Source organism: Scardinius erythrophthalmus (assembly GCF_964197995.2).
Source record: "Scardinius erythrophthalmus genome assembly, chromosome: 9".
In the NCBI taxonomy this organism is placed as follows: Eukaryota; Metazoa; Chordata; class Actinopteri; order Cypriniformes; family Leuciscidae; genus Scardinius; species Scardinius erythrophthalmus.
The window spans coordinates 24,502,660-24,529,678 of record NC_138229.1 but is presented as its reverse complement, the minus strand read 5'-3'; the positions used below and the strand labels follow the sequence as shown (position 1 = coordinate 24,529,678).

General features: G+C 42.1%; 1 protein-coding gene across 1 annotated transcript in view; it reads right to left on the bottom strand.

The window, feature by feature from the left end:
* dpydb (dihydropyrimidine dehydrogenase b) overlaps positions 1 to 27,019 on the bottom strand; it is a 175,159-nt gene that overhangs the window by 25,982 nt on the left and 122,158 nt on the right. The window contains exons 16-18 of the mRNA XM_081373345.1: positions 17,407 to 17,490; positions 9,109 to 9,229; positions 7,104 to 7,223 (exon numbers count right to left, since the gene is read on the bottom strand). Coding sequence (XP_081229471.1) covers positions 7,104 to 7,223; positions 9,109 to 9,229; positions 17,407 to 17,490 — 325 coding nt within the window. The remainder of the gene's footprint in view (positions 1 to 7,103; positions 7,224 to 9,108; positions 9,230 to 17,406; positions 17,491 to 27,019) is intronic.

Sequence of the window (27,019 nt, the reverse complement as noted above, 5' to 3'; positions counted from 1 at the left end):
GAACTTTTCTTTAAATTTGGAATTGATATAATACCCATACTTACAACTTTGCAAAATTTCTCAAAACTTCTTACACGCTAGCTCTGTGAAAGTACTCACGGTTACTGAGGCTTCTGTTAGGAACTTACATGTCTTAGGCCTTTTCTTTTCTGTATGCTGCTAGGGTCAGCGGTATCACACTCGTGCTTTATGGAGAGCACAGTCTGTGCTTAGAACAGAGACTACCCTGGACTCGGTAGCGCTCTGTATCTTTCATCAATACCTCATTACTCTAAGCAGTGTCCTATCACAGCTTCCAACGTGAGCGAACACAGCTCCGGACGAGTGCCATCCTCAGTCTGGTCCCGTGCTGAGGTGATTGACAGCTCAGTGAGGCCATCGGTGGCATCTGTTAGTGCGAGGCGTCCGCTCCCAGTGCCAGACTCTCTGATTAATAATTCCAAACACAGTGCGAGACAGAGCGTGGGGTCTTAGCATCCTCTACGATTTCTATCTTCATCCGAATATAACACCCAGCCAGATAACAAAAGCAAATAAGAGACGGGGATGACGGTGCAGTGCAGCTCTCTGTTAATTACGCCTGCCGATGCTGCCAGGGCGTCTGGGGAACATGGTTTTCCATGCACAATGAAAGAGATGCAATAATATATCTGTGACAGCAGACTAGTCGGTCGGCATGACCAATCATTAAAACACACATCAAATGAGGAGCACGCTGCCAGCTAAATGAAATCACAGTGGGAGGCACAACCAGAGGAAAAATAAAGTGACCATATGATCTAGACTAGAGGTCAGCAATTACCGGAACTGCGGCCTGGATCTGTACCCCGTATTGGCAGATACATTACATTTAATCATAAACATACAGTAGCTGCATCTGAAGCAATGTACACAGACTACCATCACAGACTATATCATTTGTTACTATGACTGCAACAAATGTATAATGTATATATAAAAAACACAATGGCAGGAAAACTTTTTAAGAAACAGTAGAAGGAAAACTGAAGAAAGCCATTTCAGTTTCTTTATGTTGTTAACAACAGATTTTTAAAGGGATATTTCAACCAAAAATGAAAATTCTGTCATCATTTACTCACCCTCAACACAAGACTTTTGTTCATCTTTAAAACACAAATAAAGATATTTTTATTGAAACGTGAGACTTAAAAGCCCTTTATAAACTTTTAGATGCATCAAAGATTTTGTGTAAAGAGATCATAAAAGAAATCCATAAGAAACGAGCAATTTTCTCTCGGTTTGTATGCTAAACTGATTTAATTTCGGCCTTTATTCTCATATGAATATTTAACAATGCATATAGATAGAGCTCATCAGATATGGTGAACAGGAGCTCAAAAGTACTTGCTTAACGCACAAGAACCAGTGTCCTTTGTTCTTGCATGTACGATTGAGCAGCTTGAAAGCGTAATGGACTTTCAATGGAAGGACAGTAATCTTGGGTTTGCAACAACACCAGGTTAAATAAATAATAAAAGAATTTTTCCTTTAATATGTTTCTGATTCTGAATCTGGTGAAATGTTGTCATCTCCTTCTCGTCTTGAACCAGTGCCATATTATTAGATTTGTATACTAACTTAAAAAATGTTTGAAGCAGGAAAAATGTGAAAGGAAAGCACTTATTGTTCACAGACTTCACACCATAATTGAACCTTGCCACAAAATTAAAGGCTTAGTTCACTCCAAAAATTTTATTCTGTCATTAATTACCCAGAAAACAAATTAAGATGTTTTTAATGAAATCTGAGAGCTTTCTGTTCCTCCACTAACACTCCAAAAACATAATGTACCACTTTATTTACAAAATATTAATCTCCAATGCGTTCACAAGAGCACCACAACACATGTGTGTTGCGTTGACGCCAGAGCAGACATTGTTGTGTGAAAGCGCATAAATAAAGTGGAAAATTATGTTTTTTCTTTTGTGCAAACAAAGCACTTGTGTAACTTCAAAAAAATTGAGGTTAAAACCACTGGAGTCACATGGATTACTTTAAATGATGTTTTTACTACCTTTCTGGGGCTTGAAAGTGGTAGTTGTGTAGCCATTGTGTATTACACTATGAAGATGAACAAATGTCTTACGGGATTGGAACGACATGAGAATGAAACTGCTTAAAGGAGAACTCCGGTCAATTTTAACATTGAGCTCATTTTTTTGTAAATTTGGAGTGCTGTCAATACAGAGAACAACGACAAAAATCGGTGTTGCCTACACCGTGTTATCCTCTTTTTAAAATTTGCACCCTGTTGACTTCAATGGGGCAAGTTTTAAACCTGCTTTTAGCCTCTTAACATCCTTGATGTGTCATTACAAGTGCCCAGCCATGTTGAGTGATTCCTTCAGAGTGATCACGGGTGAATCTGACTGCAGTAGATGTGAAAGATATTAACAGTGTTGGGAGTAACGCGTTACAAAAGTAATGTATTACAGTAACTTTTTACTTTTTGTTGTAACGCAGCAGTGTAAGGCATTACTAATCAATTTTCAGTAATATTTTACTCGGTACATGTTCAGTAACACTTGCGTTACAACACACTTTTAGCCCAAAATTTAATTGTTCAAAAAAAAAAAAAAAAAAAAAAAACACGGGGGAAAAAACAGCCAGACCGCAAGACATTAACGAATGAAAAATGCCTATAAAGGTTATTACATGTTCGTGGTCAGTCAATAGCCGTGTGTGGTGTCCAAGTTTGTAAATGTTAGCGACTAAATGACAGCTTCTGATATATTTGTATGGCGATTTATTTCATTCATCTCCCTCTTGCTGGTGTACCTTTGTATTGTGTGACATAGTCCAGTAAAAGCGTGTTTAGGACAGGTTTAGCAGGAGTGCAGCGAGGCATGATTTCAGTCTCTGTGCTCGCGCTGGCCAGTGGAAAAGTGGCTAATGAGAATATGGTAGAAGAAGACTGTACATTCGCAAGATGGGACGTATGCGCATTACTCTGTTTGTTCTGTGTTTTCTTTTTAACCAGAGAGCAGTATGTTTTCTTTCGTTTTGAATTGTTCTGTTTAAAAGTAGACATGTCTGACTGTGAGGCAAGTGCTCTGAGTTTTGGTTCATTTATGAGAGCGCGCTTCAGTTCACGCGCGGGCGCCTCCGTGCCCTGATTATCTCGTCTACTATATACTTCTTATTTATTATATCCAAGCAATTGGTTGATGAAACATTGATTAAAATTAAGATACAATTAATACAAAACGAAATTCACTTTAAAGAAAGGCTTTGTGCTTTCTGTTTGAGGTCTCTGTGAAAGCTTTAAAGCAGTCTTTTAGTGCCGCTTTCAGAGCGCTCACGTCTGTAACTGAGAACTGACACGACCATAGTTTTTTCCTCATAAATGCGAACACGGAAAATAAAATAAAATAAAATAAAATGGATATATTATGTTCTGTGGAGAGCCAACCCTTCTTCATCCGGTGGGTAGTATTAATTTTGGTTTGCTTAGCGTAATTCACAGAATTACTAAAACATATTTTGCTACCTAAAAGTTAAAGATTTTTTTTGTGTCACGCATGCATGCATGTCTATTTCCCTCATATTAAATATAAAATGCATGTGTGTAGATTTATATTTTTCTAATATCTGGTCTCCTTTAGGGAGTAGCCTATGGATATATAAACAGTCGTTTCAATATATTGGTATTAAATGCATTTTCTGAGAATTTATATTTCACGTTTTTACAGCAAATGTCACGTCCATCCATAACGCTGGAATTGCTCAATTTTAAAGAATTTATTCTCAACTAGTTTTGTGGTGTAGGTCCGTATTTTATAATGTTAATTTCAAATAATACTAATAGTAATTCAAAGATGTGGTAGCTTTGGATCTGGACGGGAAGGATAACTCTGGGAATTGGAAGGGGAAGTTCTGCCTTCTCACACCGCGCACCGTGACACAGGTTCGTGGATCAGAGTGTCACGGTTTCATATCGCATATTTTTACAGCCCTAGTCATTTTAGAATGTTAAGTTCTACTTCTGTAGTTGTTTTGGTGAAAGTAACTCAAAAGTAATACAGGAGTAATGTAACGCATTACAATTCTGAAACAGTAATATTGTAAGGTAAAGAATTACTTTTAAATAACAGTAACAAGTAATGTATAATGTATTACAGTTTGGAAGTAACTTGCACAACACTGGATATGAATAAAAGTGATGTTAATTCAGCCAGCGCACATACCTGTATTTACTTCCTGTTTTCCGTCAAAGTCCACAGTAGTCGATTGTCGAGTTCTCCACTGTTGCTTAGTTACCTATGATCACGCGCGTGAACTCGACAATCGACTACTGTGGATACAGGTATGTGCGCTGGCTGAATTAACATCACTTTTATTCATATCTTTCACATCTACTGCAGTCAGATTCACCGTGTTCACTCTGAAGGAATCACTCAACATGGCTGGGCACTTGTAATGACACATCAAGTATGTTAAGAGGCTAAAAGCAGGTTTAAAACTTGCCCCATTTAAGTCAACAGGGTGCAGATTTTAAAAAGAGGATAACACGGTGTAGGCAATACCGATTTTTGTCATTGTTCTCTGTATTGACAGCACTCCAAATTTACAAAAAAATGAGCTCAATGTTAAAATTGACCGGAGTTCTCCTTTAAGTTTTGTTTGGTACCTTTGCATGTGAGGAAACCTTTTGATTATTGAATCAATGGAAAACCCCTGATCTGAACCAATCTGAGAATAAAAACAATTGTGGGTGGGGAACTAACAGCACTAAACAAATATTTATTAATCAACTAATTGTTATAATTACCCCCTCTGTCTCTATACTAAACATTAGTGGCAAATGCAAAAATCTTGCATAAAAACAGATTTAAAATTTGTGGAAAAAAAAAACATGTCAGAAAAGATGCCACATAAATGAAAGCACCTTAAACCTGGCCACTGCTGCCGAGTTAAACATTAAATTACTGAATACATTAGAGAATCAAGCCAGTTCCACCGAGAGCTCGGGGCGGCACACATTTATGTGCCCCTGGATACTCTGCACATGCTTTTATGTGCTCTGGATATGGGCTTCTGAAACAAAAAGTCTGAGGATAGCTACTGTACTGGGAGTAGATAAAATATGTGGGCCCGCATGGGCCCTTTAGGGCCCCGCTGATCAATAGGTTGGTCTCGGGCAGCGTCTTAGACCATTGCTGCAAGGTTGGATCCCATGGGAGAGCTGCACGGTGAGGTCCATAAGACTTTAAAAGTGAAAAATATGACAGCCATCCAGTTTTGCTTGCATAAAATAAAGCCTCAATAGTATGAGTATTAATTTTTAATGCAGGCCGTGTTTCTGACCCTGTCCTTGCCTCTGCAGACATTGTGGCAGCTCAGCTGAAGGGAGAAGGGAGAGGTGTGCTGAGGTGAAGCTTAAACACACTGAACTCTACACAGCTAAAACTATAAAGCACATAATGTGTGTGAATCATCTGCCGTTTAATCTGTTAAATGTTGTTTTATATGTGTGACAACAGAGATTGTCTATATTAGTGGTAATAAGTGCACAGATGCATAATGACCTTAATGTTCTTTCCGAACACTAAAAAGCAATTTGTAAATGCATACATTGTTTGTATACACACATTTGCAGTGATATATGTACAATAATATTACACTATTGCGCAAAAAAAAAAACTTATATATCTATAACATATATTAAAAGATCAATTTACTTGTGTTAAGATAATAAAACATGTTTTTTTTTCTATTTTCTATTCTTTTTTTAAGCCTCACTAAATTTAGTTTGATTTATGCTTAAAACAAGAAAAAAAAATTTACCGTACCAATAATGTATGGTACAAAAATAATTTCATTATTGATTATGATAGGATTAATTGAATGTTGCTTCTCAAATAAATCTATTTTATGGATATTTAAGTAAGATATTTTTACTGGAAAAACTAAATCCTGATTGAATCTTAAATTAAGTTTATTTTCCTTCTTTTTTTTTAAAGTCTCTATAAAATATATTATTATTAATTAAAACAGCATTATTTGTAGTTTTTAAATGATTTTTTCATACTTTTTAAAATGTAATTTAATTTAATTCAAAAATAGCGATTGGCATACTAAAGCATGTTTTGAATTAAGACTAATTTGAATCTTGAAATAAGTTTAGCTATGTTTCTTACCCCATTGGTAAACTGTTTAGATGTTTCTTGCTTTAAGCATAAGCCGCAAACAATTTTGTACACAAATTATGCTTAAAACAAGAAAAAAAAAATACCAGTAATGTATAATTTTTTTTGAATTTTTTTATAAATTAAATTATTTCATATTTAATTGATAAATATGTAATTGATTGAATAATATGTAATTATGCTTCTCAAGTAAATCTACCTTGTTTTAAAGATCTTTAAAAAATATTTTTACTGACAAAATAAGCTAAAAATACTGATTAACAAAATGATTTTATGCAGTGTACTTCAAGCTGAATTCATGTCATTTTTACTATAAGCCTCCCACACTGTAGATCCATTTATAGAGAGCAGAGAGCATGCCCAGTACTTTCACACCTGATCTAGTCCATCTGTCTGTGCAGGCAGGACCTGACCAGAGCAAGCCCAGACATCTCTGCAGCCAACACCACACACACACACACACACACACACACACACACACACACACACACACACACACACACACACACACACACACACACACACACACACACACACACACACACATGTCTGGTTTACTATCTTTGTGGGGACTCTCCATAGACGTAATGGTTTTTATACTGTACACACTGTATATTCTATCCCCTTACACTAACCCTACCCCTAAACCTACCCATCACAGAAAACTTTCTGCATTTTTACATTTCCAAAAAAACTAATTCTGCGTGATTTATAAGCTTGTTTACCCATGGGGACCTCAATTTAGGTCCCCACTGTAACACGAGTCCCCATGAGTCTGTGTGCATTCAGGTTGAAGTCCCCACCGGGATAGAAAAACAGGTACACACACACGCACGCACGCACGCACGCACGCACGCACGCACGCACGCACGCACGCACGCACGCACGCACGCACGCACACACACTCTCTCTCTCTCTCTCTCTCTCTCTTACCAGAAACGCCACCGTATGTAGTTCTCGCGCCTCTGCCAATCCCAGGCCAGGGTGTGGCGTCGGCTTTGAGAGCCATCAGTCCAGATACGGTGTTGGTGGCTGTGACTCCATCTGCCCCGCCTACAAACAACCAGAGGTTTTTACAAAAGCCTGGACCAGCCACACTGTGTTGAAGAAGCTGTTTCAGTAATGTAGCAACATATGAATACACTGCTCTTGGTAACCCTGTCAAAAAGATCAGCATCACATCACCAGGGTCTCATTTATAAATGCATGGATGATTAGATTTTGATGCTAATTTTTATGGATTTTATCCCATATTACTCAGGAACAAATCAAGATTTATAAAAGAACAAATTGAATGTAAATCAATATACAGAAAATCCTCTCATTCTTCTATTGTAAAGGACATGAATGAGAATGAATGATGGGGTTAAATGACTTTAATTGCAGTGTAATAAACAGCATGAGTAAGCAGAAGTGAATATCAGGGATAACGTCTTCGTTTACTCAGAATATGCTGATTACCACTTAGGTCTGTACACACAGATACAACCGTTGTACATTCTATGGAATATATAAACATCTATTACAGAATAAAGTAGAATAATTATGCATGTCCTAATTATAATGTCATGATTATGAAAATGTCATTTGAAAATGACTGATTAGGTCATTTTAGGTCATTTTTCTCAATATTCAACAATATTATTTATCTGACTGCATTGACACTGTTGTATGAGAACTGAACTGAGCTGGACTATGACATAATTTTTTGCACAACTGCTTTATAGATGAAATGAACTAATTTAATAATTGATCTCTACAATAAAACTGAATCAACACTGAATTTACGTCAGTGTAAAGTTGCTTTGAAACAACCTGTATTGTATAAAGTGCTATATAAATGAAGGTGACTTGACTTGTTGAATGTACTCTACTGTTCAAAGTTTTGGGGTCAGTCATTTGTTTTTCAAAGAAATTAACACTTATTCAGCAAGGGTACATTAAATTGCTCAAAAGTGACATTGAATACATGTACTGTATAATGTTACAAAAGAGTTCTATTTCAAATAGATGTTTTTTTTTTCTCCACATTTTATGGCCATACATTAAAATTAGGGATGCACAATATATATCGGCCACCATATCGGTATCAGCCGATATTAATTTTCAATGTTATCGCTATATGCTCGCCGATATATTAAAGCCGATAAATAATGGATTATTTCCTTCAGCTGAGACAGTTCAGATGCGCACTGTTCACCATGATGGTTTTGAATTGCTTAAAATATGACTGAAATCACTTCAAAAAGGAAAATAAAGTTAAGTGCAGCGCAAGTCTGTCATATAAGCTACATAAAATTATAAAATTGTGTGCTTGAGTCATGGCTTTTAATGGTGAGATTTTTGTTTTTTTTAATGACTCTTAAAAATTATTTAAAAAAAAATTGGATTTAGATTTATCGGCCAATATTACAGTTATCGGCTTTCAAATACAAAAGGTTATCGGTTATCAGTATCGGCCAAAATTTTCATATCGGTGCATCTCAAATCAAAATAAATAAAAAAATGTATTAAGCAAGGCTGGATGATCAAAAGTAACAGTAAATACTTCTATTTCAAATAAATGCTTTTCTTTAGAACTTTTTATTCCTCAAAGAATCCTGAAAAATATCTATCATAAAAAAATACAACCGGTTTTAACTTTGATAATAATAGGAAATGTTTCTTGAGTATCAAATCAGCATTTTAGAATCATTTCTGAGGGATCATGTGACACTGAAGCATCACAAAAATAAAAACTAATTTTAAAATATATTCGAATAGAAACGTTATTTTAAACTGCAATTACACAATATTACTGTTTTTACTGTATTTTTGATCAAATAAATATAGCCTTAGTGAGCATAAAATATTTCTTAAAAAAGGCAGACCCCAAGCTTTTGATCGGTAGTGTGTATAAATATATATGTAGTGTGTGTGTAGTTGAGGCTGCTCATACCCTCATATGCAGCTCTGGCGATGTCAACAATGTTGGTGACGTTTGGTGTGAGCTTGGCAAAGAAGGGGATGGTGGTGGCCCTTCGGACCCAGCGACAGATGTTCCTCACCAGCTCGGTGTCCTAGAGTGATGGGGATGAAGAGTCAAATTTCATTACAGGCTTCTGTAGTTCACAGAAAGAAAATGCTATTTAAGACTTGTTTTGGCATTCATTCTGGACATTCAGGAAGTTCCTGCTGTTAATTCAGGGACTCAGAGACTTGTCAAACCCAAAACGACAAAGAGCACAAACTAGGACATTTGAGGTGCATATCTCATTCCTTCACATTCATCTGCTGGTCCATTTTAAAACAGCAAGGCTGCCCTAAATATTCGCCGAACACTGGCCACAGAGCACAGAGGCAATGTTCAAAATGTGTTTTCTCTCAATCTCTTTTTTTCCTCACTCACATTCAGTCTCCCTCTTTCTGCTGCTCGCCCACACACACACACACACACACACACACACCAAGGACTCCAAATGGTTTAGCGATCCCCTCACAAACTCTCTCAGATGTGGCCAGGGAGGAAAACGCTGTTGTGTCTGAGCATGTCGTCTGAAACACATCGCTGCCTTCATGTTGCTTTTTTACTAATGCGGCTGCCTTTTCCCGCTCCCTTCCCCCAGAACAGCTCAGGTCTCTCATGTCCGTGTCATTCAGCAAGCAACAAAAATAATATATAGAGATATAATATTTAGATTAAAACAAAGTATCTTGCTTGTGCACCTTTCTGATAGGACTGCAGTCAAGTCCAGTTACACAAATGTGTCTCTAGCAGTGATTTTGTATGTTTGTTTGAAACAAAACTTCAATTAGAATACATGTAACATAACCTTCTACTATTGTTACAAACATTTAATAGACAAGTGATCACCCCTATATCTTATATTCTTTTATATCCAGTATGCACACCATCATTCAAAAGTTTAAAGTCACTTTTGATTTCTATTTTAATATATTTTTATAATATATAATATTATTCCTGTGATGTAAGCCTGAATTTTCAGCATCATTACTCTAGTTTTCAGTGTCACATGATCCTTCAGAAATCATTCTAATATGCTGATTTACTGCTCAAGAAACATTTCTTATTATTATCAATGTTGATATTGTGCTGCATAGTAATTTTGAGCAAACTTTAATACATTTTTTGAGGATTCTTTGAAAAGAAAGTTCAAAAGAACAGCATTTATTTGAAATAGAAATATTTTGTATCATTATAAATGTCTTAACTGTCACTCTTGATAAATGTAATGCATCCTTGCTGTAAAAAATGTATTCAATTTTTTTTTTTATCTTATCGAGCCTGGTAGTGAACAGTAGTGTATATAATGCATTTGTCTCTTCAATTTCACCGCAGAAATAAAAGTGTAACCAGGATCAGTTTTGCCCCATGCTATACTAAACAAATCTGCTATAGATATATAGCACTGCACCTTGCTATTGTCATTGACGTTATTTTTGACGTTTCTAATATTTCTTTTAAATCAGTTTCAATCTGACATTTTGGAGGTTACGACCTGCTGTAAAAACAAATTTATATGACACTTCGAGGTGCGGTTGGGTTGCCACCTCCCATCCTGATTGGAGAGATAACTAGGTGTGATTATGAATGAAAATAGGGGGTCTTGGCCTCCTCTAAACCACTTGTAATTTGAACACTGGTTCTCCTTTATGCGACAAGACTGTAATTGCAACAAGTCAAATTTAGCTAAAATGTCCTGCAAGTACGAGAAATACAGAAATAAAACACTGAATCGGATACAGCTCGAGTCCCTCAGGACTTTTAAACGAAGGAAAATAACCCATCTCCAGCAACATCTGGAGCAGAATAAAGTGTGTTTTATAGTGAAGCCGCATCTCCTCCTCTGTTAGTGCTGTGGTTCTGGAGAGCAACGTGATGGCAGTCCTCCAAATCACCGGCATTCATAATGAATGAGATTTGAATGGCGCGCATCTTGAGAGTAGCGCAAACTGTCATAACTCAGAGATACGGCTGAGATGTGCCAAATGGAAATGTGATGTGCCTCTGTCGTACCAGGCTCCGGGCTCCTCAGACATCTGTTGGAAATGCGATGCTTCGGGGCATTTCTGTTTTCCTCTGAATATGAGCGTGTTTGTTCATAGCATGTGTGGGCCCATAAAACATCTCTTTCTTATGTTTTTTTTCTTTCCTTTTTTGGCGGAAAAGTGTCAGAGTGAGTGAAAGGAAAGGGATGAGCACAAAGCAGCAAACAAAGAGATAGAAATGAGGCGCTTTTGAGGAAAAGTCCTATTGTCTAACTTGTTGTAGCCCATCAAGTTTGATTGAAACGCAGCCTCTGTGCCGCGCTCTGCACAAGAAACTTTATTGTGGATCTTACCCTCCAGCTATAGTTTCTGACTCAAGATGTTGCGGTCTGAAGTGGACACTGACATGGCATGAGAAGCGAACAATGCTTGAATGATATTGGAAAAAACTCACAATGCGATATTTACTTTTTACGCAATATATATTGTGATATAAAGAAATACACGAATGTTTTATTTTTCAAATAAAAAATTCAGTGTTTAATAAAAATCATTATATCGTACTAACTAAATATTACTAATATTTCCATTTAATTCCAAGTTCTTTCAAACATTAAACCATCAAACTTTTATTTTGTCAGGTTACAAATGGATGCATGCTTTGGATGAGCAATGCCAATCTAGAGTCAGTAGCAAAGCTGCTTTAAGGCAGACCTCCAAGGTTAGCAAAAAAAAAAAAAAGGGAAAAAAGTAACGCTTCAGTACCCAAGGAAGGAGACCAGAGGCTGTTTTTATTTTTTGAATGGATGCCAATGGAGAGAGGCTTCACTACACTGAACAAACTGCTTTAGTGGGAAAACAGTTTATCATTTAATGAATCGACAGCCTATCGGCTAATCTTCAGCATGTTTTCCATTAAACATACATTTTGGATTGATCTATTTTTAGAGTTTACTCCAAAAAAATGCTGTTTTTTAAGAGAAGTCGCATACAATTTTGCTGCAGGTCGGATCCAGTTTACGGTGTTTCTCATTCATTTTGATGGTATCCGCAAACAGTGATTGTCGTACAACTCTAAAAAGAAATGAACGGCAAGGCTGTAATGTGATTGGTTATCAAAGCATGCGTGATCCAGGTTGGCTGTTATACTTTCTCCAATGGTTGAACCACAGAACCTGGTATCTCTCAATAATAACACCATAACTGTCAGTAGCGCATATATATTTAATTAAATCACAGTCTGCACTAAGCCATATCACGATAGCCATTTTATTTCGATATATTGTGCAGGCCTACTCTGAACAAGTGTGCCGAGGAACATGAGGGGATGATATGTGGTGCATTGGAGGAAAATAGCCACCAGTATGGGCCGTGGGAGGGATGTGGGCAGCAAGCATTTATAACAAGGCTGGCAAACCACACACACATACATGCATGCACACACTCACACACTAAATCTTGTCAGAGGGTAGCAACCAGAATGTTCTACGGTCCACAGAGAGAAGACAGAAAATCCCAAAAAGACAGGGAAAGAGAACTGTGCGGAGACAGGGTGATCAGGGATGGCAGCGCCAGGGACCCGAGCGGCCTGAGGAATGGAGTGCTTGAGCGAGGAGAAAAAACAGCACCTTCGGGCTCGCAGAGGAGATTGAGAGCACATTAAGATTTCCAGGAGCATAATGGAGGCTGGCCAGCAGATGTCTGCGAGAACAAGTGTGTGTGCGTGTCCATCTGTGCATAGGTCACTGGTGGCGGGGCTAAAACATAGTGGCTAACAGCAGGGAGCATGGTCAAGGGAAGGTAGAAAAGCATTAGCGGAGCGCTAGGGCCAGAGGCAGGTGCCTGGCCCTGAAACAGATGCTGCTTGTAAGAACTTAATGTCCTCGCAGAGGGGTGCTCAGCGGCGCTGGGAAGGCCTATGACAGCTTATTAAAGGCCTCTGGCTGACAAGTGTTCGTAAGCTTGGCTTTCAAGGCTCCGAGCTCAGGGCTCGCGCTTCGCTGGTGCTTTGAATGCAGGAAGAGAGGCACCTCTGGCTAGACGTGTCTGAAACCCTTTTCCACGGAATCCGGGAAGAACTAGTTCCGGTGAGGATCGGGACACTTATGAGATGCATCAATCTCACGGAGAGGGCATTGAATCCTAGCCTGGGATCACTCACTGCGCGCACACACACCCGACTCTAAAACATGGGCAAACACACATGGTATAACTGAAGTTGCAGTGGAAGATCAATGAATATGTTGCGGAGGTAATATATGAAGCTCAGGACTCATCTGAAAACACATCTGAAACACGGCACAGGCAGTGTAAAGTAAGGCACAGACGCAATATGTTGTCCATATGTTGACAATATCACATGTAAGGTGGATCTATAAATATAAATCAAGCAGGAAGGGAAAGTACTTTGTCCTGCAGATTGTATGACTGTTTTCAGCACCACTGACAGCTCCTTCAGCTGTGGTGATTGTCATATCACTGATTCTTGAGCACTGCTACAAAACTAAAGAAATGGAAGTATGTGTATCAAAATAATTATTTTGGATTCATAAAAATGTGTTTTTGCCTTGCCTATAAACTCAACACCGTTAGACGCAAAAAAGTGACAATTATTTATTATAAATATTGACAAGTCAAGCATTCACCTCTTGAATGAACTGAAACTACAGGATGTTTTCAATTATCACCACAATCAAAAAATCTATCTATCTATCTATCTATCTATCTATCTATCTATCTATCTATCTATCTATCTATCTATCTATCTATCTATCTATCTATCTATCTATCTATCTATCTATCTATCTATCTATCTATCTATCTATCTACAGTGCTTGTCAGAATTATTTGCCCCCTTGGTAAATATGATCAAAGATGGCTGTAAAAAATAAATCTGCATTGTTCATCCTTTTGATATTTTATTTAAAAAAATTGCAAAAATCTAACCTTTCATTGAAGTAAAATAATTGAAAGTGGGGGGAAAATCACATTATGAAATAAATGTTTTTCTCCAAAACACGTTGGGAACAATTATTTCCCCCCTTTTATTAAATACTTTTTGCAACCTCCTTTTCCCAAGATAACATCTCTGAGTTTTCTCCTATAATGCCTGATGAGTTTGGAGAACACCTAACATGAGATCAGAGATCATTCCTTCATACAGAATCTCTCCAGATCCCCAGATCCATGTTGGCGCTTTTTCTCTAATATAATAAAATATATATTATTAAATTAATAATCTTTTGCATTAAACTCTTCCTTCTGTCAGAATAAAGTAACCTTATTAAAAGATAAAATTAATATAATATATGGTTTTAAAGTATGTGAGTCATAATGTACTAATATTTTATCATAATTTTGATCAAATTTAATCAAATTTAAATAAAATGGTACATCTGTGTTAGAACATTCTAGTGATCATCTCTGATTAATCACAAAGTGGAAATGTTACCATTTTTAAAACTAATAACAGGTCAATTTGAACATATTTTGTTCTGTGTCTGAAGAATCAGTGATAAGCACATGACGACCACAGTAACTCAAAGCTGTAGCACAAACATTTGCCAAAAATCATGAACAGACTCTAGTACAGAACAATACGTAGTTCAGATAAAAAGAGAAATCCAGCTACGCCTCAACCGAAACAATGCATCGCTTCAGATTCCTGAAGTTCTCCAGCATCCGCGTTCGGAGAGAGAAACTGTTTAGCATTAGCATATTTACATCTTTGCGAGTTGATTTCCGTCTTTGTAAAATGTAAATGAGTTTCCCCTCCGACAGTGCTGTGTCCAGATAGAGCTGCATTAGCCCAGTGTGCCGTACGCTCCAGGGTTCAAAGAGAGGGCCATGCTCCCTGATTAAATACCCAACAGAATGGGGCTGCAATCATACATTTTTGTACCGGTGCACAATTTCCCACTTATTCTCATACAATCAACGAGACCTCCTCCTGTTCCCCACAGCAGAAGCAGGAGAGACAGAAACATACAGATGGGGGTGATCAAGAGAGGGAAAAATAAATAGGAAGCAAAGACAGAGAGAGACAGACAGATGGAAAAAAGCCAGCAATAGAGAGAGCACGAGAGAGAGAGCGTGTGGCAAACAGTGTGATTAAATGATATTGCCTTGCGTTAGTTCACACAGAGGTTAGCTGCCAGGAGGCGGCAGGCTGTGATTAGCTTCATATATGTGTGTGTGTGTGTGTGTGAGGTAGCGCAGGGCTCGTTTAGAGTCTCTGCAGGAGCACAATGGCTTTGTGTCCTGTTTGAGGGGGGAAACAGCTCTTGCTCTCCTCACAACCATAACGAAGCTGAAGGGAGATGGAGAGGAATGAGGTGCCATTAGATGCCTCCTTATGACCCGCTCTGTCCATTTCTTCTGCATTTGAATGTCTTGTGAGGCTTATAGGATCTCCCCGCTGAAAAACACAGATGTGGTGCACACATGCTCCATCACCAATGTGAAGTGGCTCTTCTGCAGGTCACCTGAGTTTGAGTCCAACTCGTGCCATTTCCAGATTCATCTTCTGTCCCGTCTGCCTGTGATTTCCTATCTCCTCGATAATGTTCTCGCAGGAGAAGTGATAAAAGCTCTGAATAAATTCCCAGCACTGTCTTTACTGAATATGACTTTTCTCACTTGCTTAGAACACAAAAGTTTTTCACGTTCATGCAGTTCTAATGAGTGGGAAAATTAAGCTTTTAAACCTTAAAGAGGATGCAAAAGCATCATAAAAGTGGTTTCTATGAATCATCTGCTGTATACCAAGTCAAACGATTTTGGTGAGGAACAAACTTAAATTTGTTATTCACTGACCCCCATTGACTATTTACCAGATCAACTGAAAAAAATTACCTTACACAGAAAAAGGAGGAGGATTTACATAAAAAAAAAAAAAAAAAAATCACTATTTGCAAATTGCTTGTAAATTTCACAAATAATTGCACAAGAAATGCCTAGTAACACTGAAATAAATGTGGAATTTTGAAGTAGAAAGTCTAAAATTGTATTTTCTTGTAAAACGAACTCCAGTCATCTTTGTTTTATTTACATCTTTCAAAAATATATTTTTTTACAGTGGAAGAACCTTATCATTTCGAGTCATGAGCTAATCATTCAGGCCAATTTTATGAACCAAATCTACTAGGGCAGAACGATTAATCAAAAGAAAATTAATATTGCGATACAGTGCGATTCACAAATCGCAAAGGCTGTCATTTAAATTATATATCTACATACAGACATTTTGATGTGTGTATTTATATATGTGTGTGTGTGTGTGTGTGTGTGTGTGTGCTGTGTACAGTATGTATATATATATATTTAAATATATATATATATATATATATATATATATGTGTGTGTGTGTGTGTGTCCTGCGTAGTATATTAATATCATAAATAGTATTGTCATTTTACAGTTACAGTTAATTATATAATTTTTCTTAAATAATAGATTTCTTATTTTAGAGTAAAATATTACAATAGCAATATTTCTTATGTAGTTTAATATTGTTTATTAATAATGATAATAATTATTAATATTATCCCAAATCATGTAGCCCTAATATCAACTGATTCATTTTAAAGATCTGATTTTAATGGGTTCATTCACAAACAGGACGCTCCTACTTTTCTCATGAAAGAGATCTATGGCAGGTAACAAATTCAGATATTAAGAGAATAAGGACTTGAATTTCTGTCTGTTTCCGTCACACAAAGATATCATATCTTTAATTTTACGTCTATAAATGTGACCCTGGACCACAAAATCAGTCACATGGGTAATTTTTTTTAAATTGAGACTATAAATAAGCTTTCCATTGATGTATGGTTTATTAGGATATAGGACAATATTTGGCCGGGATACAACTATTTGAACATCTGGAATCTGAGGGTGCAAAAAAATCGCAACATTAAGAAAATAGCCTTTAAAGTTGTCCATTTATGCTCACGATTGTGCTGCACTCACACAGAAATTTACTAAATATCTTCATGTAACATGATCTTTACTTAATTTCCTAATGATTTTTGGCATAAAAGAAAAATCGATAATTTTGACCCATACAATGTATTGTTGGCTTTTGCCACAAATATACCCGTGCTACTTGTGAATGGTTTTGTGATCCAGGGTCACAAATGTGTTTTCCAGAGGAAGGCAAATCACACAGGTTTGGAACAACATGAGTTAATAAAAACAGAATTTTTTTTCTGAAATGAGGTGCTATGCTATGTATGTGTAATCTCACCTGTCCACAGGCCAGTCCCATACCTCTCTCTCCCATGCCATGAGGACAGGACAGGTTCAGCTCCAAAGCATCTGCATTAGAGTCCTGTTGAGTACAGAAGAATCAAAGAAAACACCAATGAAATAAGTATAAGAATCATTGCACTGCAAAATTAAATTTGACCAAAGCTGAAATCTGACACAATTTCATGCAAAGGAAACAAGATTGCTTCATGGATTTCTACAGATGGTCACTTTACTATCCCATGAGGCTACGGGAGAGGATTCATGAAGCGACGTAACTGATGCTGGTCTCATGATAATGAAAGCATGGTGAATGTAGTACATCCGAATTACATTCATACTACACACATTCATACTATATAGAACATAGCGGTTGTGAAGTAGTTACTTATTCAAAATAAGTACCTACTCAAGAGAGTATGTGATTTTGGACGCAGCCCAGTTGTAAATGCCCTTCCAAGATGCATTTGAGACTGATAGCAATCCGACCACTCAAACAAGCAGGGAGGTGGGTTAAGACACTTACAGGATGAGACTCATGCAATCGTGGATGCGACACATGGATGCAGCAATCACAAAACGCAAACACTAACTGCCATAGGGCCCTATCTTGCACCCAGCGCAATTTACTTTGTACACCGACGCATGTATCATTCCTATTTTTCAACCGCGCACAGCAGACTTCTTCCTCAACAGGCGCACGTCGGTAAATTAGGAAATTAACTTGTGCTCCCGGGGGGCGGTTCAGCACAAAGAGGAGGCGTGTTCCGGCGCAAACATTCCCTGGTGCTATTTTGCAGGTTTAGAAAACAATTCCGCCACTGACCAGGAAAAACCTAGTCTAAAGTCAGTGGCGCGTTGCGCATGCTATTCATATGCTATTTTAAGGGTGCATGCTTGGCCATCTACACACAGACGCAGCAGTTCTCATTTTTAGAAAACCATACATTATTACAAGGAAAAATATTAACACACGAGGGAAATCATTGTTGTGTCCATGAAGATGTGAAAAAATAGGCATAAATCTAGCTTACACATTTACCCAAATTTTTATACGCCTGTTTAACCGAAGCTAACGATCTGAAACGCAAGTATCAAGCGCGAAACGCAAGTAACTTTGTGGGCGGGTCTTGGGCGCTGTTGCTATTATACCGGCGGGATAAATGACTCTTGCGCCCGGCGCAAATCTAAAATGGTTTGGTCTGAAGTAGCTTCATTATTCATAGGTGTGGTTTGGGCGTAACGTGAAATAAACCAATCAGAGCGACATCTCACATTCCCTTTAAGAGCAGGCGCGTTTGTTCCATGGCGGTTTGCTATTATAACGGCGGATTTGCCAGGCGCACACCAGGAGCGGTTCACAGCCGAGGAGACCGACGTTCTCGTCAGGGCCGTAAAAGACAGAGAAGTGACATCGTATGGGGATGGGAGAAACCCACCCAAACAAGCTTCGGTTAAACAGGCGTATGAATTTTTTGGTAAATGTGTAAGCTAGATTTATGCCTATTTTTTCACATCTTCATGGACACAACAATGATTTCACTCGTGTGTTAATATTTCTCCTTGTAATAATGTATGGTTTTCTAAAAATGGAAACTGCTGCTTTTGTGTAGATGAGATAAGCGAAGTGCATGCGCGTTGTGCACACGCTACACGCCTCCTCTTTGCGCTGAACTGCCCCCGGGAGCGCAAGTAACTTTCTTAATTTACCGACGTGCGTCTGTGGAGGGAAAAGTCCGCTGTGCACGGGTGCAACATAGGAATGATATATGCGTCGGTGTACAAAGTCAATTGCGCTGGGTGCAAGATAGGGCCCACAGTGTATGAATGTCCTTTGTTAACAAACCAAATTACATTTACTTTAAAGTCAGCACAACACTACCAAAATGTTTCAAAAAAACTTTTTTCTTCCATTTTAAAATGATAAAATATATCTATTGATCAAACTAAATACGTAAAAAGCATCTGGGCACTTTTTTAACAAAAATAAAATGATCATGAAAACATTTTTAATATATATACTATACTATATAAAGTGTCCAAATACTTTTTGAGGCAGCTGTATGTAAAACAGCAGGAGCCTCCAAGAAGCTGCACAAAGAAAAAGAGACAAATCTATAACAAAAAGAAAAAAACACCTTGAGCACTTCCCAGCATTCAAAAAGCATAAAATGGTGTTCTTAAAATAGACCCAGAATAACTCTTTGACATGTCAAAGCTGCCACAGAGTCGTCTTATAAAAAGGAAAGCAGAAAAAAGGCAGCACAGGTGGATGGGGAGCGGGTGAGTGAGCGAGGGTGCTGGAAGTGGGAACGCATTCAACAGGCAATTACGCTCTGGCGGCCGTTCTGAACCGCACTGAAATGGGGAGAGCCAGAACCATTTCTCCTCAACACACCCTACAAACCTGCTGCTTCAGACACACAGCCTTGGCTTTCCGAAAGCCTGACAGCCATTAGAGAGGAGAGAGAGAGAGAGAGAGAGAGAGATAGTAAGTGAAAGCGAGCGAGCGATTTGGCTGGGTTTGAGAGACACAAAATGACAGACAAGACAGGCAGAAGACAGAATTGTGCAAATCTACTCCAAGGTGTGCAGATATAAGCTGCATAATTATATTATATGGCCAAAAAAAAAATGAGGACATCTGCTTTGTGAACATTTCATTCCACAAATGATGGAGGATAATATGATGTTGGTCTGTACTGCAATAAAACACTTCTCTGGAAAGGGTTTCCAGTCAATGCTGAAATTTTTCAGTGGCTGTTTCCTTTCTGCATCCACATGAACATAACTAAGTAAAAAAAAAAAGTTAAAAAAATAAACTATACGTTTGCGGTCAATAACGTCTCGGTTACTGATGTAACCCTCGTTCCCTGAAGGAGGGAACGGGAGACGTAACGTCGACGTGACGACGTAATTGGGATCACTTCAGGGAGCCCTATCAACTTCGAGTGTCTACAGAACGAGCCAATGAACGTTGGCGTGCGTGAATCGCGTCACGCGCCCCGCCCCGCCGCGCGGGTATAAACAGGAAGCGGGCGCACGCACACATTGTTTTTCGCTGAGGAGCCGAGATTTGTGACGGCCATGCAGCGATGGTCAGCAACGGTGGCGACGGGACGTTACGTCTCCCGTTCCCTCCTTCAGGGAACGAGGGTTACATCAGTAACCGAGACGTTCCCTTTCAGTCGCTCACGTTCGACGTAACGTCGACGTGACGACGTAATTGGGATCCCATGGAAAACGCCACGGTTGCTGCCACATCCAGCGCCCTACGCAAGACTCTCAGACCCCCAACTGCTGGGGCGGAAGATCTGCGTAGAGGGAGTTCAACTGCTGTTCCATTATACCCCACACAGCGGAACTCTTGGATAACACTGGGAAAGCGTACCTCTCCAGGGGAAAGAACGCTGCGGAGCCACATCCTGCCCGAAGGGAGGTAACATGTGGAGAATACACATATGGACTGGCCGAAGGGGCAGTGCGACATATGGAATGTCACTGGGGTGGCTCCACCCGAAGGGGGAGACACACCGGACAGTGACGGCAGAGCAGACTGCCAAGGGAAGACACGGGCTCACCGCAGGGAACTGGTCGTGGAAGAATACACATATGGGATCGCCGCAGGGATCACCACATATGGAACCCAGCCTAGCACAAGTTACACAAGCATACGAGCACTTGCAGGTTCACTACCTGGTCCCGGAAGGGAGTGGTAGGAACCTTGGGCACGTATCCGGGCCGGGGTCTCAGGATGACGTGAGAGTTATCCGGGCCGAATTCTAGGCACGATTCGTCGACCGAAAATGCATGCAGGTCCCCTACCCTCTTGATAGAGGCCAATGCAACCAGGAGTACTGTCTTACAGGACAGAATTTTTAACTCAGCTGATTGCAGAGGCTCAAAGGGTGGTCTCTGAAGTGCCGAAAGGACCAGAGACAAGTCCCAAGAGGGTATAGAGAGTGGGCGAGGAGGATTCAGTCTCCTCGCTCCCCTCAGGAACCTGACGATCAGGTCATGCTTTCCCAAAGACTTACCATCAACAGCATCGTGATGTGCGGCAATAGCGGCAACATACACTTTAAGGGTGGAGGGAGACAGCCTTCGCTCCAGCCCTTCTTGCAGGAAGGAAAGCACGGCTCTGATCGAGCAAGATCGGGGGTTCTCCTCGTGAGAGGAGCACCAGTCAACGAACAGGTTCCACTCAACCTATCGAGGTCCACCAAAGGAGGGAGAGCATTTTCACATTTAGCACCAAAACTCTGGAATAGTCTTCCGGATACTGTTCGTTGCTCAGACTCGCTCTCCCAGTTTAAAACTAGATTAAAGACGCATCTCTTCAGCCAGGCATTCATATAATACTTTTAATCCTACAGTTAAATCCGACCTCTAGTTCATAAACGCCAGAGGAGAACTGGCCCCCGACTGAGCCCGGGTTCTCCCAAGGTTTTTTTTTTCTCCATTAGGTCACCTGATGGAGTTTTTCGGTTCCTTGCCACTGTTGCCTTTGGCTTGCTCAGTTGGGGATATTTGGGGATATTTAATTAAATTAATCAATCAACGATACTATTGATCAGCATTACCGAACGTAGACGTTCCACTAGAAACAAACATTGATGTATTGTTCTAATTTATTACTGTGAAGCTGCTTTGATACAACCTGTGTTGTGAAAAGCGCTATATAAATAAACTTGACTTGACTTGACTTGACACTTCAACTCATAGAGGCGCCTCGTAGAGGGGGCTCTAGCGGAAGTGATGGTGTCAACTACCGCAGGGGGTAGGTCACCTAGAACCTCCGCGTCCCGTCCAGGGACCAGACATGGAGTTTCCAGAGGTCTGGACGCGGGTGCCATAAGGTGCCCCGTCTCTGAGAGAGCAGGTCTTCTCTCAGAGGAATGGGCCAGGGAGGGGCTGTCGCGAGGAGCACTAGTTCCAGGAACCAGGTCCGGTTGGGCCAATACGGCGCAACTAACAAGACCTGCTCCTCGTCCTCCCTGACTTTGCACAAGGTCTGTGCAAGAAGGCTCACTGGGGGAAACGCATACTTGCGAAGGCCCCGGGGCCAGCTGTGTGCCAGAGCATCCGTGCCGAGGGTCCCCTCGGTCAGAGAATAGAACAACTGGCAATGAGACGTGTCCGGGGCGGCAAACAGATCTACCTGAGCGGTCCCGAAGCGCCTGAAAATCAGCTGGACCACCTGGGGATGGAGTCGCCATTCTCCCGGTAGCACCTGCTGCCGTGAGAGCTCGTCGGCTGCACGGTTGAGCAGGCCCGGAATGTAAATGGCACGAAGCGACCTCAGATGCTTCTGACTCCAGAGGAGGAGATGGCGGGCGAGTTGTGACATGCGGCGGGAACGTAGACCACCTTGGCGGTTGATGTACGCAACGGTCGCAGTGCTGTCCGTACGGACCAGTACGTGCTTGCCTAGTAGCAGCGTTTTGAAACGGCTCAGTGCAAGACGTACTGCTAACAACTCGAGGCAGTTGATGTGCCAATGCAGTTGAGGCCCCGTCCACAGACCTGAAGCTGCATGCCCGTTGTACGTGGCCCCCCAGCCGGTGGTAGAGGCATCCGTGGAGACCACAGAGTGCCTGGACACTTGTTCCAGGGGAACACCTGCCCGCAGGAAGGAAGGGTCCGACCACAAGCTGAGAGTTTGGCGACAGTGCGGAGTCACTTGGACCCGGCACGAGCCGCTCTGCCACGCCCATCTCGGGACTCGATCGTGGAGCCAGTGTTGGAGCGGCCTCATATGAAGCAATCCGAGCGGCGTAACCGTGGCTGCAGATGCCATATGCCCCAGGAGCCTCTGAAACAGTTTCAGTGGTGCCGCTGTTCTGCGTCTGAGCGTGCTCACGCAGTTCAACACTGACTGGACACGGGCCTCGGTGAGGCGCGCTGTCATGTTGATCGAGTCCAACTCCATACCAAGAAAAGAGATCCTCTGCCCGGGGGTGAGTTTGCTCTTTTCCCAGTTGACCCGAAGCCCTAGGTGGCTGAGGTGACTGAGCACCATGTCCCTGTGTTCGCACAACTGCTCTCTCGACTGGGCCAGAATAAGCCAGTCGTCGAGGTAGTTGAGGATGCGAACACCACGCTCGCACATGGGAGCAATGGCCGCCTCCGCGACTTTCGTGAAGACGCGGGGCGACAGGGCCAGCCCGAAGGGTAAGACCTTGTACTGATATGCCCGTCCCTCGAACGCAAAGCGGAGAAACGGTCTGTGTCGAGGGAGAATCGAGACATGAAAGTACGCGTCCTTCAGGTTGATCGCTGCAAACCAATCTTGGGGACGGATGCATTTGAAAATGCGTTTCTGCGTAAGCATCTTGAACGGTAGCCTGTGAAGGGACCGGTTCAGGACGCGCAGGTCCAAGATTGGTCGTAACCCACCACCTTTCTTGGGTACAATGAAGTACGGGCTGTAGAAGCCGGTCTTCATATCGGCTGGAGGGACCGGCTCGATCGCGTCCTTCGCCAGTAGGACTGCGATCTCTGCCCTGAGCACAGGGGCATTGTCCGGCAGAACACGGGTGAACAGGATGCCCTTGAAAGCAGGGGGGCGCCGGGCGAACTGAATCGCATAGCCGAGTCTGATGGTACGGATGAGCCAGCGAGACGGGCTGGGAAGCGTTAACCAGGCTCCCAGAGACCGAGCAAGCGGGACTAACGGCACCACAGACGTACCCGGGGTGGGGCAGCGCGGCGGAATGCAGGGACCCGACTCGGACGGCACAGCGGCCCGAAGTGGGGTCTGAGTGTGTGGTGCAGCACATACCTGCTTCCGTCGAAGGGCAGAGTGAGTGTGAGGAGGCGAGAGCACGTCCGGAGCACAGCCACTGCTGCTCACTGGCGATGAAAGAGGGGCTCGGGAGTGACAAGGCATGGCGGCGTCGTCGACTGCCAAGCGCGCCCTCTTGGGGCCCAGAGGTTTCAGAAATTGCTCTTTTTTTGAAAATGTGGGTACCACTGACCCGTGGGTCAGTGGCGGAACAAAAAGAAAAGGAAACAAAAGATTCTCCGCCCGGCCCTCCACCGGGGGAAGGAGTGGCGCCTTCGCCATCTCCTGAAGAGCAACTTGATCCACCTCCGGGCCGCCCGTCTCAGGGTCGTTTGCACCGTCGCTTGCCTCCTGGTTTGGCAGCGGCCTGGACGGGCGGGGTCGGCTTCCTACGGCTTGCTCCGCGCTGAGGCCTGGATGGTTGCTGCTGCTGCTGGGGCTTAGCGGGAGCGGAGGACGCCGCAGAAGGCCGACCTCCGCGACGAGTAGACGGAGGGTCTGTGGCCGGCGGACGGGTGGGAGCAGCAGCGGTCCGCCGGGGCAGGATGTGCCGGATGGCCTCCGTCTGCTTCTGTGCGGCCGAGAACTGTTGGGCAAAGCTCTCGACCGCGTCGTCGAACAACCCAACCTGGAAAAGAGGGGCATCCAGGAACCGATATTTATCGGTGTCCCTCATATCCGCCAGGTTGAGCCAAAGGTGGCGCTCCTGGACCACCAAGGTGGACATCGCCTGACCGACAGAACGTGCGGTTTCCTTCGTCGCCCGGAGGGCGAGGTCGGTTGCCACACGGAGCTCCCGGAGGAGCTCTGGGTCAGAACCACCCTCGTTCATGTCCATGAGCGCCTGGGCCTGGTGGACCTGCAAGAGCGCCATGGCATGGAGGGCGGAAGCAGCCTGTCCACAGGCCTTGTAAGCCTTCGCCGTTAGACCGGACGAAAACTTACAGGCCTTGGACGGGAGGCGTGGATTACCCCGCCAAGAGGAAGCGGACGCCGGACACAGCTGCATCGCGACGGCCCGCTCCACCGGGGGGATATCCACATACCCCTTAGCTGCCCCGCCGTCGAGGGTGGCGAGGGGTGAGGAGCCACTAGAACGGCTTCGGGCACTATACGGTGCCTTCCACGTCCTAGAAAGCTCCTCATGCACTTCCGGAAAGAAAGGTACCGGGGCGGCGCACTGAGAACCAGCACGGCCCGCCCCGAGAAACCAATCGTCCAACCGAGAAGGTTCGGGACGTGGTGGAGGATTCCACGCAAGCCCGACCTTCTCGGCGGCCCGGGAAAGCATAGCAGTCCATTCTGGATCCGGCTCGGACAACGCTACACACCCCGAGGGGGGCAACGCAGCCGAGTCGTCATTTCCAGAGGACAGCTCCCCCTCCGATGCTGCGATCGACATCTGGTCATCAGCCGGAGCCCCAAAGGAAACGGTTGGCCGTTCTGGAGAAGGACCAAGACGTTCACTAAGGAGCCCCAATGGCGACAGCGCTTGTGAGGCGTGAGGGGCCCGCGGAGGATGACTCGACGGGGAAGCCCTCACGGTAATCCTCAGATCACCCTGGTCATGCACCGAAGTAGGTCTATTCTGCGGGGCAGAATAGACACTAGATCGGGGCATAGGCGAGGGGACTGCACCTCCCTTGAGGTAAGCGAGTCTCGATCTAAGCGCTGCGATAGTCATATTCCCGCAATGGGAACATGAACTATCCACAAAAGCTGCCTCAGCGTGTTGAATGCCCAAACACGAGAGGCAACTGCTGTGGCCATCTGCTGGCGCCAGGGAACGACGGCATCCAGAAACGCACAAGCGGAATGACATCTTGAAAAAGACGCAGGGTCACGCTTGTGTTGCTCTTTTAGTAAAAATAAAAAAGGTTGAAAAAATACTCTCTCAGTGCTGAGGCACCCAGGGGTAGCCGCGGTGTGAATAAACACACAAGGAAACGCCCACCGAACCGACACACACACACACAAACACAGACAATAGTGCTGTGAAAACAGCAGTTTGTGAGCTGCAATGCTCGCGGCCACCACTGATCGCGCCGTCACACCAACACTGTAGGCAGAGAGTAGATCTCTTTGAAGTCTTCAAGGGCTGAATCTCTTTGTAGACAGAAGTCTCACGAAAGCTCGGCTCCGAAGTGAAAGACAATGTGTGCGTGCGCCCGCTTCCTGTTTATACCCGCGCGGCGGGGCGGGGCGCGTGACGCGATTCACGCACGCCAACGTTCATTGGCTCGTTCTGTAGACACTCGAAGTTGATAGGGCTCCCTGAAGTGATCCCAATTACGTCGTCACGTCGACGTTACGTCGAACGTGAGCGACTGAAAGGGAACTGTAGACTCTTGCATATGCACAGTATACATACATTCTAATATTCAAACATTTGAGAATTTATTAATGTTTCTGAAAGTCTTCTCACCAAAGCTGGAAAAAAACAAAAGTACAGTAAAAACTAACAGTAAAAACTAATATTATGAAATATTATAATTTAAGTTTTTTATATTTTAAAATATATTATTATTGTGATGGCAAAGCTGAATTTACAAAATTACACAAAAGCACCATACACGTCATAAAAGTGGTCCATACAGCAATATAAAAACAATTCAACAATTGAATTTTCATGATCCTTCAGAAATCATTCTAATATGCTGATTTGGTGCTCAATTTTTTTTTTTATCAATGTTGAATACAGTTGTTTAATAGTTGTGTTGTTTAATATTTTTGTGGAAACAATGATAAAAAAAAAGTCAGAATTCTTTGATGAATACTCAGTTGATGATCAATACTGTCCGTTTTGATCAATTTAATGCAATTA